Source organism: Ornithodoros turicata, chromosome 2 (assembly GCF_037126465.1).
Source record: "Ornithodoros turicata isolate Travis chromosome 2, ASM3712646v1, whole genome shotgun sequence".
NCBI lineage: Eukaryota > Metazoa > Arthropoda > Arachnida > Ixodida > Argasidae > Ornithodoros > Ornithodoros turicata.
Genome location: NC_088202.1, coordinates 17,950,721 through 17,968,921, shown reverse-complemented (window position 1 = coordinate 17,968,921; position 18,201 = coordinate 17,950,721). Strand labels below are relative to the sequence as shown.

At 46.0% G+C, this 18,201-nt stretch overlaps 1 protein-coding gene across 1 annotated transcript in view; it reads right to left on the bottom strand.

The window, feature by feature from the left end:
* The window catches only part of LOC135383167 (uncharacterized), a 77,573-nt gene that overhangs the window by 22,079 nt on the left and 37,293 nt on the right, over positions 1 to 18,201 (bottom strand). Inside the window, exons 4-5 of the mRNA XM_064612756.1 lie at positions 5,568 to 5,652; positions 4,147 to 4,193 (exon numbers count right to left, since the gene is read on the bottom strand). Of these exons, the coding sequence (XP_064468826.1) occupies positions 4,147 to 4,193; positions 5,568 to 5,652 (132 nt within the window). The remainder of the gene's footprint in view (positions 1 to 4,146; positions 4,194 to 5,567; positions 5,653 to 18,201) is intronic.

Sequence of the window (18,201 nt, the reverse complement as noted above, 5' to 3'; positions counted from 1 at the left end):
TTCTATGGCATAATTAGGGGTGCTAAAGTTGAGTAAAGTGGACCGAAATAATTACGTGCTCTTCTTGTGTGCCACTGTAATGCATATGCCCAGAATCTGTGCAACTGTTGCTTTGAGTGCTGGTATCTTGCATACCATCTCCCCATACGACATCTAATAATTTCCAGAAGTTACCTGAAGACATTGCATGTTCATCACTCGTTTCTGAAGTTAGGCGGTTAGTCATGAAGAGGCATCTACATTATTTTACTACCAATTCAGCATTGTGTCCCATACATCTGCTCCCAGACTTTGTCCCTGATGATGCAGTACACCATGCTCACTACATTTAACTATCCAGTTGCATATCCTGACACAACTGCATGAATATGTCGGCTTTTGCAAAGCGATAACTACCAATGTGGCTCAAAAATAAATGAAGTTGTGGAAGAAAGATATGCAATCATATAAATTTTAATAAAAATAATACAGCACATTGTAGTTAAGATGCACCTGATTTCAAGTTGCCGCCTTTTCATTGTATGGGCTTATTTGCATTGCGTCCATTTTTCCACAGCAGATTTCCTCTTACGGTATGGTACATATCAATACAGAAAGCGAGCATACAATGATCAGTGCTGCTGCTTGCTGTGGCAATGAGATTTCATGCTAGAACGAGTACCCGTAGATGTGCCTTGCTGTGATATTCCACTGTGTTGTTTCTCACGAAATAGCATAATCTCTCAGTACAAAGGTGTATAGTCAAACTGCATAACCACACAGTGCAGAAATGCGGCCTGCGCAGTCAAAGCTTTTTTTTTTTCAAAGCTTTTTTCAAAGCTTTATCATCTGTGTAAACAACAAAAATTAGTCGACGCAGGCCACAAATATGGACGATACAAACATGTAGGCCTCGAACGCCCAGCTGCTGAGTTGCTTGAACTATCGTCTGTGTTTCATGATGTCTGCAATCCAGTAAAGGATAGCAAACTGCGAATAGTCTGAGAACTATTGCATGACTGAAAAACTATAAAAAAAATGTCAAGAAAGCGGTGAAGAGCTGCTGGAGTAAAAATGCACTAAATAACTTTTACACAATTGTACAGTGGCAATTATCTTTCTCATGGCGTCACAGTGGCATCTCATGTCATTTCATAGTCAGAGTTCAGTGATCTGTGTCAGAGTGAAGTGATAACTGTAACTGCATCACTACGCAAAGTCTTTCTGAACAAGAAGCCAAAATTAAAAGAAAAAAAAAACTGAATAAGGTTGAGTACTTTCAAAGATCGCAGTGTATGATGCAGTCGTCCGTGTCGTTGTTTTTCGTCCGTGTATTTTTGTTGTCTACACACCATGAATTCGCACCAAATACCCCGCCTTCATACGCTTGTATAGTGCATCATATGCTGTTGGCAGCCGTATTATAGCATGGCATGAGCTGTGACGAGTCTTTAGGCATTGGTGGTGGTGATGGTTTGACATGTAATGGTGCGATGATAATGATAGTCAAATTGCTTCCAATGCCAGTATGGAGTCGAGAGAGAAGCTTGTAAATGAATGAGCATGGCAAAAGAAGTTCCCAACCAGGTGTGTAAACGTGTTTCTTTAAAAAATATGGCTTTGAACAGATAAGCACATGCAATTATTGAACAAAATGGCAACACAGGTTTGTTTGTAGCTGTTGTTCTGTGTGTTTTCTTTGGTTCATTCCTGTTTGCTCGATTCTTGAAACACCACTACTGAACCAGTGTATGACATCCTCCTTGATGAGATATTTGGTTAATTTTAACGTCTATATTTTGGGTACATGATCTCATTAAACTACAAAATCTGGATGGCTCGGATGCAGTGTAATGGCATTAAAGTGTGGCCGTTTATTTTAGCAATTGTTACATCTGTGATGTCAAGCTCATCATAGCAGATGACAAGTAAGGACAAATAGTTCCCATTTTGCGAAATTTCATCGGAGCAAGAGACATTCACAACGTAATGATGAATCTTTGATGGCCGAACACAACAATCAATTCAGTGCTTAACGATTTGTACAATAATGTTATATGCTGAAATGCAGAAATAAAAGAGATCAGAGCTAAGCACAGCACCGCACTGACAGGAGCGTCACGATGTAGAAGGCAGTACAACGGGGGAACAGAGTTGACGATGTTTAATGGAAGGGCTAGAAAAGAATGAGTGAAGCACGAGGTAGCGCCGCCGTCCTCATCAGGAAAGATTTAACAGACTGCCCCCCGCAAAAAGGCGATATCGGATCCTGGTGTATATTCCATCATCGTGATGGCCATGCGACAATGAGCTCCAATAGGTGATCGCTTTCCATTGCTATCAACTTGTGTGCTAACGTGAGACGATTGAAGCCAGGGTGGTCCTTTGCGCAGCGGGTGACGTTCCATAGGCATACCAGGTCGTATTCTTCGGAAAAGGACTGCGGAGTTCATGTCAGTTTCAGTGTTCTCTTGCTCAGTGTCCTCAGGACATTGCTTTTCAGATCGAGCGATCTGTCGTATTCCGCTGGCATTTCTGCTCAGTGACCCTGTCCTATTGGCGTGACTTTTAGCAGCACAGCACAGCCAAGACTTGTTGTCCCTCACGTAGTATTGATATGCAGTCGTCACGTTGATTATCACTGCCTCACGCGCAGGAAACCGCTGTTTTTTTATGTCAGCAGGATTCGGGGCGTGGCATTGCGGCGGCGTATGGGTTGAGTTCATGTTATTGTTCAGGCGTGATCCATGCTTTCCTCTTCTTTTCCGTTTAGAAGAGCGGTCAGTACGATGCCGTCCTTCTGTTTGCGTATCATCTTCTTTAAGTAGCGGTTTGACGACCCCATGATTAGTCGTACAACATACTGGCTGTACGTGACTCGGGTCCAGGTCGTCAGTCATTTAGACGTGCTTTGTTCGGTTCCTGCTGAGGTAAGAGCATCGGGTATGAAAGTCATGTAGTCCAGCAACTGTTTCATAAATCGCGTGGGATTGATCGCTTGATGCAGGTTGAGAGAAAAGTCGGTAGGATGCAAAACTTCACTTGAAACAATATCTGTCCCTGTCGTGAGCAGTGCAGCGACGTCAGAACGTTCAGTCACAGGTACGTTGTTCGGGAATGAGGTACTGGCGTGCGCTTCCTCCTGATATTTAGCGTCCTGTTGTTGACTGACACGTGTTACAGTCTGTGATGGTAGTTCGATCTTCTGAATTCCGCTTGTTGAATCGTTGATGTTTGGCACTGAAGTGGTAGTAGATGCCGTGATGAATTCAGCGTTGTTTCTCTTTAAGTACTCGTTGGCGTAGAAAAGCGACGTCAAAATACTCATCTACATTTCGACCTGCTTCGTATGCATAATGTAAAAACCCCGAGACTAGGGAACACGAAGGGACAGACACAACGCGAAGCCTCTTCTTGAGACTTCGTCAGTGCCCGTTGCAGTCTTCTCAGTCAGGTCGGTACAGTCGTCCAGGGATGTTCAAATGAAAGTTCGGTGTATCCTGGTCACGGCACCACTTTGTAGAAGACATCACAAAGGGGCAACAGAGGTGACGATGTTTAATGGAAGGGCTAGAGAAAAATGAGTGAGGCACGAGGTGGCGTCGTCGTCCTCATCAGGAAAGATTTAACACACCACACTCACAACTTCAACGCTCACAAGTAGGGCCGCCCTAAGTAACATGACGAAAGCAAGCGCTAAACAAACAAAGAAAAACAAACACACACACACACACACACACACACAGGACGAGGATGTAAAAAAAAGGCACCCTGAGTAAGTTTTCCGTATGAGTCGCACTCCAAAGAAACACTGCCAGCAAAGAGATGCTCTAACGCGTTGCATATTTGTGACACGTTGAAAGTACCACGTCGATTTCTTAAAACTATAATACTGTGAACGTTATGAGTGTGAGAGACACCTGCAGGACAAGGCCACCCTTGCATGACAATGCCAATAGTGCGCACGCATTGTGGTCAACTCTTTGGTCAACCGCTATTCATAGTCGGAGAGATCACGTGATCGATTTAAACCCGACGTCACTAAACCAATGGTGCAAGTCGGCTGGTGAATACGGACTATGGTGTGTGACATATGTGGTGTAGGTATTTTTAACTATTGACCTATTAATAGCATTGAAATTCATTTCAATACAATGCAATACTTACATATAAATAGTCATGGCCTGCTGCGCAATCTAAAGTTCTTTTCAGATCTGCAAAATACATAAAAACATGGAGGATGCGGACGCAGAAGACTACATGGATCCGACAGTGACATTTGAGCCTTTTTAGGATATGTGGCGAATATAGCGTTTCGTGAAGGGGTACATTTCGCTTCGTATTTCGGGCCCCGAAACTCAGGATCACAATCATCTGATAAGGCGTGAGTTCAGCCGCGGCTACGAACTCCCGTAAAGGTCGACATGACCTGCACTCACTGGACAACATTACAAGAGTAAGCAGAACACGTGTGATGTTTCCTGGTGAGTGCGCTAATATGCGGCATGACGGAGTTCAGTTCTATGCCATGTCGACCTTCACGTGAGCTCGTGGCAACTGCTGAACTCACACCTTATCAGGTGATTGTGATCGTGAGTTTCGAGGGCCCGAGAGGCAAAGCTATGACCGTAGGCGCCGTTCGATTCCGACTCCGTTCACTGTCAGCAAATCAGATATCAACAACGTGATATCAGCCGCCACTCCAAATCAACCAGGCGATTATCTTATCATGTTTTCGAAAACGTTATCGTGGTGCGTTTTCCTAAAACTCCCTATAAGAGACAGTGTTAGCAGACCGTTGAATACGTCACCATGAGGCTATCGTACCTACGGGAACCAATGGGTGCGTGCATGACTCAGGCACGGTTTCACCAAGGCCAGTTAACTTTGAAGCCAGATTAAGCGTTGCTAAAACTTGAAGTTAATACTCAATTATTTTTGCAGACGTTAGTCGGTAACCCGATGAATGGCTCATTAACAATAACTCGCTTTAGTGAAGAGCAGTTAAGCGTTAAAATCAAGTTAAAGGACCGTTGATCTAGGTTCAAATGTTAATCGGTGTTGGTGTAACCGGGCCTCAGAGTCATACCTGTTTATTGCGTGCGGTAGACACTGTACTTCGGAAGCCGGGTTACGGAGAGTCTACTTAACACTCAATAAAATTCGCTTTTCGGAGGCCCCAGCCCATTGCATTTGCGCCAGACTGACGGTTCTCGGGGAACCTTGAGGTCTGCAAATCTAAAGTCGTTTCGCAGTCGTGTGCAGACCACAGCATTAGAGGCCAATACTATCTCATATTGGAAACTTTCCCGTTGATTAATGTCGTTTTATTACCAAGTATTTCTGCCTCCTGATATCGTGTCAGGTTGCTTGGGGCGGGGGTCGTGCGTGCGCCCGGGAACTTTGGTGGCACTTGCCGGCATACGTTTGCTGGTCTACAACACAACCGGTATACTGTTTAAATTTTTCAGTCTGGTCTGTACATGTTCTCCAATGTTTTTTTTAATACTTCCGGCGCGACCATTCATTCGCAACACAGTCCATATGGCAGTCACATCAATGTACTGGCAGTTCGCGTGCGAGCTTACTCTTTCCCTTGGTGACGTTCTGAAACTCTGACCACGTATAACATACTCCTGCGAAGCATTTGCCGTAAGAAGGAGGGTCGAATCTCTGAAAAACAATAATAATGGCCATATTATATGACGCTACACGATGGTACGATGTGATGCTTTGGGCGTTAAGCGTGCCCAAGTACGTGCAGTTTCTCGAAACCAGCACAAGCGTGCTGTGTAGCTTAGTACTGCCCCATTATCGAGGAATTAAGCGACGCACGAAATGCCCGCCGTGTAGGACTGCACCTCTAGTTGGACGCATGTCATTGCCCTAAATCAGATGTGGAGTATTCGGCGTTTCTTCCAGGGGAAGAAACAGCGTCGCTGGATCACCGGGTGTCCACACGAGCGACTTTATCTGGCAAGATGTCGGCAAAGGAGAGCAAGGAGGAAAGCACGCGCCAACGAGATATCGCGGAAGAAATACCGAGCGCATCCGGACGACGTCTGAAGTGACGATGAACAAGTTACTCAAACACGCGACGGAGGACTGCGCTGAATGCAGCGCAGCTAGCAGATGCAATTTCTCGTCGGAGAAATTCTGTGCAGCGCGCACAGAATCTCTCGGCGCAAGACGAGTGCACGAGAAAACGGGACGTTGCTCACGTCCACCCAAGAAACTATGACGCCGCTCCTGTCGCCCTCGCGCCTCCGCCGAGATCTCTCCCGAAAAAGTCGGTCGAGCGGATACCCGGTCAAGGTCTGGACGGCGACACCCACGAAAGTTCGCCATGAGGAACACTTGCGATAGTACACTCCCTTAGCTTGGCTTGGCTTGGCTTGGTTGACCGTCATTGCACGACCACACACAAAGAGCCCCTTCTATTTGATATCTAGGAAACATCTGATATTTTCCTCGGCGGTTGGTCTAATCTCGTGTGTCCAGTCTACGTTTTTGCTAAGACGGAGCCCGCGCTTTAGCCTTCAGTATCTTCACCTTGGAATTTGCTCTACACGCACTAGCGCGACCAAGTCCACGCCTACAATAAGAAGCATATAGCGTCTGTTACTGTTTTTCAGGACACTGAAACCGGAACGGAACCGAAAACTGTTTGGACCCCAAATTTTTCAAGAACAGGAGGTAGAACGCAACCGTAATTCACCATGGGCAATTGTCCGAAACCGTAACCTAAACGGAAAGATTTGTTTTCCGTTAGCGGTTCCGATGAACCGGTTCAAGCGTGAACGCGAACAACTTGATATGCGATATTTGCATTGCTTTTCAACTCTGATTAGTGGTGTAGTAAGGTAATTTCAGTTAAGGTAGACATCTTCGTCATGTGTTTTTCATCCCGAAGTTGTCTCGACAACATACAATCTTATGCGCTTTGACCCATATACGGATGATATGCATTGAGTACGTCCCTTGTGAGTTATGAACTGTATTATCCTGATCACCTGAGATACGAAGCACTGCACATTGTTTATTTCCGCACCTGAACCGCTGAACGCAGCGCTTTTCCTTGCCTTGTAGCTTGTTACAGCACGAGCGAAATGAATGTGCACAAGATAATAGTGACCGCAACAAATCATTTTACAGGGAACGTCGCCAACGGCCAAGGTGCGTTCAACACAACGTATACTTTGGGAGGTGGCAGACCTGGGAGCTGGCACTGCATGCGCCGCCCTTTCGGAGCACGAAACATAAGTATGTTCACTTTTACCCGTTCGTACTTTCTAGCACATTTGCGATATCCACGCAGCCTGCAGACAACCATCATAATATATATATATATATATATATATATAATAGGAAAAAAATAGCCGGAGCTCTTTGGCTGCACGTATAGCATATGTTTGTAACTCAAACATCGCCATGCCGGTACTGGACAGCTGTTTCGGCCTTCTTGGGCCTCATCAGCAGTACGCAGGCAGGCAACGTTTGAGTGGATGGCGTCAGAAGGTCATGTAACACGTGATTCCTCCCGTCAGGGTGAGATAACTCACTCACTGAAAGCCCAGTGCAAAGCCAGTGAAGTATAATAGGAAAAAAATAGCCGGAGCTCTTTGGCTGCACGTATAGCATATGTCTGTAACTCAAACATCGCCATGCCAGTACTGGACAGCTGTTTCGGCCTTCTTGGGCCTCATCAGCACTACGCGGGCAGGCAATGTTTGAGTGGATGGCGTCAGAAGGTCGCGTAACACGTGATTCCTCCCGTCAGGGTGAGATAACTCACTCACTGAAAGCCCAGTGCAAAGCCAGTGAAGTACAATAGGAAAAAAATAGCCGGAGCTCTTTGGCTGCACGTATAGCATATGTCTGAAACTCAAACATCGCCATGCCAGCACTTGACAGCTGTTTCGGCCTTCTTGGGCCTCATCAGCAGTACGCAGGCAGGCAACGTTTGAGTGGATGGCGTCAGAATGTCACGTAACACGTGATTCCTGCCGTCAGGGTGAGATAACTCACTCACTGAAAGCCCAGTGCAAAGCCAGTGAAGTATAATGGGAAAAAATAGCCGGAGCTCTTTGGCTGCACGTATAGCATATGTCTGTTACTCAAACATCGCCATGCCAGTACTGGACAGCTGTTTCGGCCTTCCTGGGCCTCATCAGCAGTACGCAGGCAGGCAACGTTTGAGTGGATGGCGTCAGAACGTCACGTAACACGTGATTCCTCCCGTCACGGTGAGATAACTCACTCACTGAAAGCCCAGTGCAAAGCCAGTGAAGTATAATAGGAAAAAAATAGCCGGAGCTCTTTGGCTGCACGTATAGCATATGTCTCTAACTCAAACATCGCCATGCCAGTACTGGACAGCTGCTTCGGCCTTCTTGGGCCTCATCAGCAGTACGCAGTCAGGCAACGTTTGAGTGGATGTCGTCAGAAGGTCACGTAACACGTGATTCCTCCCGTCAGGGTGAGATAACTCACTCACTGAAAGCCCAATGCAAAGCCAGTGAAGTATAATAGGAAAAAAATAGCCGGAGCTCTTTGGCTGCACGTATAGCATATGTCTGGAACTCAAACATCGCAATGCCAGTACTGGACAGCTGCTTCGGCCTTCTTGGGCCTCATCAGCAGTACGCAGGCAGGCAACGTTTGAGTGGATGACGACAGAAGGTCACGTAACACGTGATTCCTCCCGTCAGGGTAAGGTAACTCACTCACTGAAAGCCCAGTGCAAAGCCAGTGAGGTATAATAGGAAAAAAATAGCCGGAGCTCTTTGGCTGCACGTATAACATATGTCTGTAACTCAAACATCGCCATTCCAGTACTGGACAGCTGTTTCGGCCTTCTTGGGCCAGACATATGCTATACGTGTATGCTGTACGTATATATACGAGGGGCGTTCAAGTCAATCTGGGACTTTCTGTCTCCTGAGTGTACAAATGGCTCCCGCTACTTCTTTTTCATCATTTTCACACGCGACAGGCCTCCGCGTTCACCACGTAGTGGTCCAAAGTTTGTGCAAATAGGAGACACGTGCTAGACAAGATGGCCGACAACTAATAATAATAATAATTGGGTCTTTACGTCGCGAGACAACTGAGATCATGTGCGACGCCACAGCGGTCGGTCTGTGGATTGCTTTTGCCCACCTGAGGGTTCTTTAGCGTGCGATGAAAGCTCATCACACGGCACCCCGTATTTAACGTCCCTCGCGGAAGACGGCATGTCTAAGCAACTTGTACCCTGCCACCAAGTTGCTGGCGTCCTCGGCCGGGTTCGAACCCGCGATCTCGGGATCAGAAGGCGAACACGGTACCAACTGAGCCACCGAGGCCGGTAAGCCGACAACGAGGTGAGCGCGCACATCGAACAGCGAATTGTCATGAAGTTTCTCGTGAATGAAGGCGTAAAGTAATCTGAAATTCACAGAAGACTTCAGCCTCAGTATGGCCACGATACACTTAGCCGCAGCAAAGTGTTTGAGTGGTGCAAACGGTTCCGAGACGGCCGTACATCAGTGCAGGACGATCCCGGCCCGGGCGGCTCAGAGCCCAGTGTCAGAGCACCTCAGAACATCCAACTTGGGGAGCGCCTGATCCTCACGGACCGACGGATAACATGTCTCGAACTGGCTCGAACGACGGATCTTTCTGTGGGAACGTTGAAGACTATCATTCATGAACGCATCCAGTTCCGGAAAGCCGGGCCTCATCACCAAAGAGTCCTCCTCCTACAGGACAATGCACGCCCGCATACCGCACATCTCACGACACGCACCTTAGAGGAACTTGGCTGCGAGTTGCTGCCACATCCCCTTACAGTCGATACCTCACCCCCAGCGATTTCCATCTCTTTGGGCCACTGAAGGCGTTCCTTGGGGGCCGCCATTTCAGCTGCGACGACGAGGTCAAGAATGCGGTCCGATCAGGGCTGCTACGCGTCGGTAAGGATTTCTACGCTGCTGGCATCCAAGACCTCGTGAAACGCTGGGACAAGTGCATTAGTGCAGCTGGAGATTACGTTGAAAAATAACTAATTTCTCGCCTGTAAGTTCAGTTTACTTTTGCGAAAAATGAAAATTCCCGGTTTGACTTGAACGCCCCTCGTAAGTCAAAGAGGTTAATATATCAGACGGCTACGAAGTTTAATAAAAGTAAAATAATAAGACGTGGACGGCAGATTACAGGAAAGTTAACGAAAACTAATTTATTTAACGGGTAACTTAACACATAGATTACAAAAGAACGGTCGACGTTTCGACAGTGGCACTGTCTTCGTCAGGACAAAGGAGGTACACGGGTTGCATATTGCTTAAATGGGTTCGGTAAGTGACGTCACAATCGGTGCAAGTATGCCACGTGGCAGTTGTCCGTCAGTCATATTCAGGAACATACAGCAAGGTCAAGTCCGCGTGGTGATGTCATTTGTCTTGGGGAGCCAGCTCAGGGTTAGCTGTACTGGGGCCATAGCTGAAAAGGAAAAAAAAAAGAAAAAGAAAAGAAAGAAAAGTATATCCTATCTAGGACATTCCTTACTGCTGAAAGTACACCGGGATCTTCGTTAATGATTGATTGGAATTTGTAAATGAGGTAAGACTCGCGTTGTTCCCTGCCTGCTATCGGAGCTAAAGTTAGATTAAAGAATAAAAAGGGCGACGTCATTTATTGAATGACCAGGCTGTTTGAAATGGCGAGAAACAGGAAGATGGGCTTTGTATTAATGTCCGACCGGTGGTTCTTGAACCTGATCCGAAAAGATGTTCTGGTTTGACCTACGTATTGTGCTTGACACGACACGCGTTGCACTGAATGACATAAATGACGTTGCATGAATTACAGTCAAAGTCACCATGAATTTTGACGGAGATACTAGAATTTGTGCTGTTAAGCACGTGGGCACGTTGCATTAGTTCGCATATTTGACATCTGCGGCCATTGCATGGATGGCAGCCTGCTGTCGGACTTGTTGGTCGGTTGACTTTGGAGCTGACTAGATTATCGTGGAGGTTTTGCGTGCGCCTGTAGGTCACACGTGGGGCTTCCGGGAAGATTTGTTCCATGCGTTCTGACTGACGAAGAATACCATGGTGGCGATTACGTATACTGTTGATGTGGGAAACATTGTTATTGAATGTTAAAACGAGGTTAACGGAACCACTGCCTGATTTGCGGTTGCGGTTTTGGAACAGAGCTTTGCGATCTGCCCTGCGGGCATTCCTTATTGCGTCCTCAACTAAACTGGGTAGGAATTCGCGACTGATGAATGTTTGCTTAAGTTGGTTCAAATTTCTATCCAGATCGCTGTCGCTGGAACAGATGCGTCTATAACGAAGTGCGTGGCTGTAGGGGATCCCCTATACAGCCAGGCACTTCGTTATAGACGCCATCTTGATGTGTAATTTTATTTTTAATTTCAAATACGTCTAGTGCCATTTACTTTTTTTAATGTCTTTTTTTCTTAATTATAATTCACTGGCTTGCACTGTGGCATTGAGGAGTGCTCAGTCAACGTCCCAGGTGTATATCGCTCGCTGAGCGACCCCTGGTTTGCCAATTCCGAGGGATGCGCAGCTACCCAGAGCTCACGAGCCGCAAACACGGCGAAACACGTGTCCTCTGGTGCTGTCGCATCGTTCCACGAGCATCTATATACATATATATACAGGGTGTCCACGCTAAGTGTGAACAGATTTTTTAAAAATATATCAATCACTTTTTCCGAGATGAAATCAATTGCAATATAGCATATGCTGAAGGGCACTCCCGAGGGGGGCATTAACAGACTCCTAAGGCAATGTCTTAATTAACTTTCAATAATTAACTTTTTGATTATAAAAGCTACGAAGTTGCTCCAATGAGAACATCTGATCTCTTCGGTCACCAGATACCAAAGCCGTTTTCAGAACAAAAATCCGTTCGATAGATCGTCCGCCAAAAATTCGTGAAGGAACGCCATTTTTTTCTTTATTTCATTCATTGCGCATCTCTAGAGACGCGTCTTTCCTTCGCCCCCAATACGAGAGGATGAAAGAGCAAACTATCGCCTCTTGCGTCCTGGAAAAAGATTAAAAGAAAACAGAAAATGCAGCCCAAGATAAGGGCAGTCGCGATAGAGTCACCCGATAGATTTGTGTTTTTGTTTTGTTTCCGCAAGTTAAAGCTAATCTTCGACGCATAAGGCGGCACTGTGCTCTTTCACTCTCTCACACTGGGGGTAAAGGAAAGCCGCTTCTTTGAAGATGTGCAATAAACCAAATAAAGAAAAAATGGCGTTCCTTCACGATTTTTTTGCGGACGATCTACCGAACGGATTTTTGTTCTGAAAACGGTTTTGGTATCTGGTGACCGAAGAGATCAGATGTTCCCATTGGAGCAACTTCGTAGCTTTTATAATTAAAAAGTTAATTATTGAAAGTTAATTAAGACATTGCCTTAGGAGTATGTTAATGCCCCCCTAGGGAGTGCCCTTCAGCATATGCTATATTGCAATTAATTTCGTCTCGGAAAAAGTGATTGATATATTTTTAAAAAATCTGTTCACACTTAGCGTGGACACCCTGCATATATATATATATATATAATATATATATAAGCAGGAAAAATCAGAAGACGACAAAGAGCTTACAGGAAAACACAAAGGGGAGTTTATTAACACATATAGGGATAGGGGTCGACGTTTCGGCAGTCAGCGCTGCCTTCGACGGGACTGGGGTTTGGTGACAAGAACAAGCTTTATATATGGGAGAGGGTTATGTACAAGGGAAAGAGAGCAGCGCATGCGCTTTTGTCATGACTAACATAGGTTGGTGACTAAGTGAAAGGGGAATGACCGGGTCTGTGCAGCAGGACCTTGAGGAAATACCCGTGAGCCTGAAAAAGAGACAAAAGAGTGTATGTATTGTGCTGGATTAGGAATGCAGGTTGCGAATAGTAGAAAGGATTCCTGGATCTTCGTTTATCTGACACTGGAATTTATGAATGAGATAAGACTCGCGCTGTTCCCTGAGCCGCTGGGAAAGAAAGCCTGACTGCAGGATGAAAATAGATATATTGGTGATTGAGTGTCCTGGTTTACTGAAATGGCGCGACACTGGCAGATTAGGTTTCTTCGCGACGTCAGATTTGTGGTTATTGAACCGCGTTCTAAATGAAGTAGCTGTCTGTCCGATATATTGGGCGTTGCATTCATTACATTGAAGAAGATAGACAACATTGGAAGAATTACAGTTAAAGTCGCCATTAATGTTGACCCGATAATTAGAATTGGTACTATCTGCAGAGTTAGCGGCTTGCATTGATTTACAAATTTGGCATCTAGTTGCATTACAAGGGTGGCAACCAATGTTATTTTCTGGAAGTTTGTTAATTTTGGCATTTACTAGTCTGTCTTGGATGTTCCGCGCCCGGCGATAACTTACGCGCGGTGGCTGTGAGAATATTTCCTTCATCCGATCAGATTGTGAAAGAATTGTGTAGTGGCGGTTGAGTATCCGGCTAATGTTAGGAACGCTGCCATTGAATGTGACAGTGAGATTTACTGCAGAATTTTCGTTGGCTCGAGGACCTCCAATAACTTTGAATTTGATAACAAGCACTATCTGCAAGTTAACGGGACAGCCATGGGCACGAGAATGGCCCCCAACTATGCAAATATCTTCATGGCATCCCTGGAGGAAACATTTCTCGAATGTTCCGTGTTGAAACCACTTGTGTACAAGAGATTTTTAGATGATATTTTTATCATATGGCCTCATTCTGAAAGCGACCTTCTCACGTTCATCAACCGGTTCAACCAAATTCACCCTAACATTCAATTTACCTCCCACTACTCCGCCTCCACTGTTACCTTCTTGGATGTGGAAGTCAAGTTACAAAACGGCGGTATCTCAACCAACTTATACCGGAAGCCTACAGATGCTCAGCAATACTTATCGTTCCGCAGTTGCCATCCAAGGCATACTAAGCTAGCCATACCTTATAGTCAGGCATTGCGCTACCGCAGAATATGCACTAACGATGCCGAACTAGACAACCATCTCCAACGACTAGAACAAACCTTCATTGATCGTGAATACCCGGACAAACTTGTTAAAGACGCTATAGCCAGAGCAAGATCCACAGATCGCCAACAATTGCTCCAAAGATCTCCTCGAGCCAACGAAAATTCTGCAGTAAATCTCACTGTCACATTCAATGGCAGCGTTCCTAACATTAGCCGGATACTCAACCGCCACTACACAATTCTTTCACAATCTGATCGGATGAAGGAAATATTCTCACAGCCACCGCGCGTAAGTTATCGCCGGGCGCGGAACATCCAAGACAGACTAGTAAATGCCAAAATTAACAAACTTCCAGAAAATAACATTGGTTGCCACCCTTGTAATGCAAGTAGATGCCAAATTTGTAAATCAATGCAAGCCGCTAACTCTGCAGATAGTACCAATTCTAATTATCGGGTCAACATTAATGGCGACTTTAACTGTAATTCTTCCAATGTTGTCTATCTTCTTCAATGTAATGAATGCAACGCCCAATATATCGGACAGACAGCTACTTCATTTAGATCGCGGTTCAATAACCACAAATCTGACGTCGCGAAGAAACCTAATCTGCCAGTGTCGCGCCATTTCAGTAAACCAGGACACTCAATCACCAATATATCTATTTTCATCCTGCAGTCAGGCTTTCTTTCCCAGCGGCTCAGGGAACAGCGCGAGTCTTATCTCATTCATAAATTCCAGTGTCAGATAAACGAAGATCCAGGAATCCTTTCTACTATTCGCAACCTGCATTCCTAATCCAGCACAATACATACACTCTTTTGTCTCTTTTTCAGGCTCACGGGTATTTCCTCAAGGTCCTGCTGCACAGACCCGGTCATTCCCCTTTCACTTAGTCACCAACCTATGTTAGTCATGACAAAAGCGCATGCGCTGCTCTCTTTCCCTTGTACATAACCCTCTCCCATATATAAAGCTTGTTCTTGTCACCAAACCCCAGTCCCGTCGAAGGCAGCGCTGACTGCCGAAACGTCGACCCCTATCCCTATATGTGTTAATAAACTCCCCTTTGTGTTTTCCTGTAAGCTCTTTGTCGTCTTCTGATTTTTCCTGCTTATTTCATTCTCGTGGTCAACCGCCCTCCTAAGCTTCTAATCTATTTCTACGATGACCACCGACAGAGGAGGACCGAAGATGCCCATCAGGAAGTACCCTTTTTATGCTCCTGTAATAGCTGTACTTGGTGACTCACAAACTAAATATCTCCGTTTCCACTTCGACCCCAGATCCCGTACTGCCCCGACAATGTTCGTGTCCAAGAGCGGAGGCCGAATCGCAGACTTCAAAGAAGAGGTGGACCAGCTGCCCGCAAGTGTTCGTGTCGTGGTGTTGCAGTGTGGGACGAATGACATGCCGGACACCGATCCCGACATGGCCATCCGTCGCTATGTGCAACTCATCGACCACATTCGCTCTCGGGGAAACATCGAACTTGTGGTATGTACCCTCATCTTACCCAGATCCTACAACCGCCGTCGTCCTTATCTTGACAGGCGACGCGAATTCCAGTGCAATCCCCGGGCGTTTGCGTTCAACCAACGACTGATGACCCTGTGCCGAAGTGCCCGTGACCTGTATTTCCTGGACCATGGTTTCCACCGACAGCCCCCCACCAGAGTCCTTGCAGCTGACGGCCTCCACCCCAGTTTCGAAGGAGTCGCCCAGATCGCCCACCGACTGCAGTCCCTGGTACCCCGGCTGCTCCGCCGGCTACCCACACGTACAGCAAGTACTGGAACGCCGGACCCCGTATGGCCGACACTCCAGGAGGCTGCAGCTTCGACACAAAGAAGCACACGTGCCGAGAAATCGTCACGATCCAGGCAGCAGGATTGACTAGCCGGTGAGTCAGTACCAATTCACTCCCCACAAATTGTCAGCAGTAGCACTGAGGCGTTCTTTAAACTCAGAAAAATCGCGGATAAAGTTGCACGCTACACGTCCCATCGTGATACTTTGGCTACTTATCATGAAAACGACAGGATTCCGCGTGGGCTAGAAATCCACAAAACATCAACCTTCCCCCTGAACCATGAACGCAATGTGCAATGGCTGTCCATTCTTAACAAAGCATCTTTAGACCTAACTGAAATTCTAATTTCTCACTGCCAAGATACTATCCAGTCTCTATCCGAAGACGCCGACGCCATTAACAGCACTACCCCGTTGTCACATTCTCATAGATCAGAGTTAGACAAATTCCTCCAAAAGAAAAACATCCACCTGAAGCTCCGAAAGCAAAAGAAATTATTTAGAGACAAAATCGATTGCCCTCCAACTCATAATATTTCCACAGATTTGGCACCCCCTAATTCCGAAGCCCGTAGCAATACTTCACAACTACGTCCAGATACCCCGTTAGACAGCAACAGCCAGTTTGCCCCCGACATCCCCACACTAACCAAATGTAGCGTAGTGAACCTTTCTTCCCGTGACCTTACACCCGCGGAAATCTCTCTACTGGAGAAGGGATTATCGTTTTGTCCCAATAACAGTAAAATCGATGAATACCAGCTACATCTGGATCTTGACAACTTTGCGCGGCGACTACGCCTTACGGAATACTTCTACGACAAACCGCAATCAAATCTAAATCCTTTCCGTATAAAATCCGATTTTACTCCCAACCCGAACCGAGATAAAAGTCTTGATATGTATATCAAAGCTGTTCAGAAAGATATTCTCAGTACTTATGCAAGCTCAAACAATCGGAAATTCCGGCACAATCTTACGAAAGCAGAACAGCAAAGCTTGTCCGCGCTAGAAAGCAACGAAGGTATCATCATCAAACAGGCTGATAAAGGAGGTGCCACAGTCGTAATGGATAAGCAAGCTTATGTGGCGGAAGGACTCCGTCAACTTAATTGTGAAGACTTTTACAAACCTCTCGAATCCGACCCCACTAACGAAATTGCCGCAGATATATGTAAAACACTAAAACGGTTAAAGACCACTAAGAAAATTGGCGATGCGCTCTACGAATACTTACTTCCTAAAGACCCTAAACCAGGCCGATTTTACATGCTCCCTAAGATACATAAACCAGGCAATCCCGGAAGACCAATTGTGTCCAGTAACGGTACCGCTACAGAAAATATATCGTCCTTCGTCGATCACGTTCTCAAATCTATCCCCCCTAAATTACCTTCCTACGTCAAAGACACCAACCATTTCCTTCAAACTGTATCGCAAGTAACCGTTCCCTCAAGCTGTCTCTTGGCAACGTTAGACGTCACGTCCCTTTACACCAATATTCCCCACGCAGATGGTATAGCAGCGGCCGTTTCAGCATACAAAAATCAACCTGACCAGCCGTATGATCCTACTGTCCTCACCGAACTGCTAACACTTATTTTGACCTCCAATAACTTTGAATTTGATAACAAGCACTATCTGCAAGTTAACGGGACAGCCATGGGCACGAGAATGGCCCCCAACTATGCAAATATCTTCATGGCATCCCTGGAGGAAACATTTCTCGAATGTTCCGTGTTGAAACCACTTGTGTACAAGAGATTTTTAGATGATATTTTTATCATATGGCCTCATTCTGAAAGCGACCTTCTCACGTTCATCAACCGGTTCAACCAAATTCACCCTAACATTCAATTTACCTCCCACTACTCCGCCTCCACTGTTACCTTCTTGGATGTGGAAGTCAAGTTACAAAACGGCGGTATCTCAACCAACTTATACCGGAAGCCTACAGATGCTCAGCAATACTTATCGTTCCGCAGTTGCCATCCAAGGCATACTAAGCTAGCCATACCTTATAGTCAGGCATTGCGCTACCGCAGAATATGCACTAACGATGCCGAACTAGACAACCATCTCCAACGACTAGAACAAACCTTCATTGATCGTGAATACCCGGACAAACTTGTTAAAGACGCTATAGCCAGAGCAAGATCCACAGATCGCCAACAATTGCTCCAAAGATCTCCTCGAGCCAACGAAAATTCTGCAGTAAATCTCACTGTCACATTCAATGGCAGCGTTCCTAACATTAGCCGGATACTCAACCGCCACTACACAATTCTTTCACAATCTGATCGGATGAAGGAAATATTCTCACAGCCACCGCGCGTAAGTTATCGCCGGGCGCGGAACATCCAAGACAGACTAGTAAATGCCAAAATTAACAAAC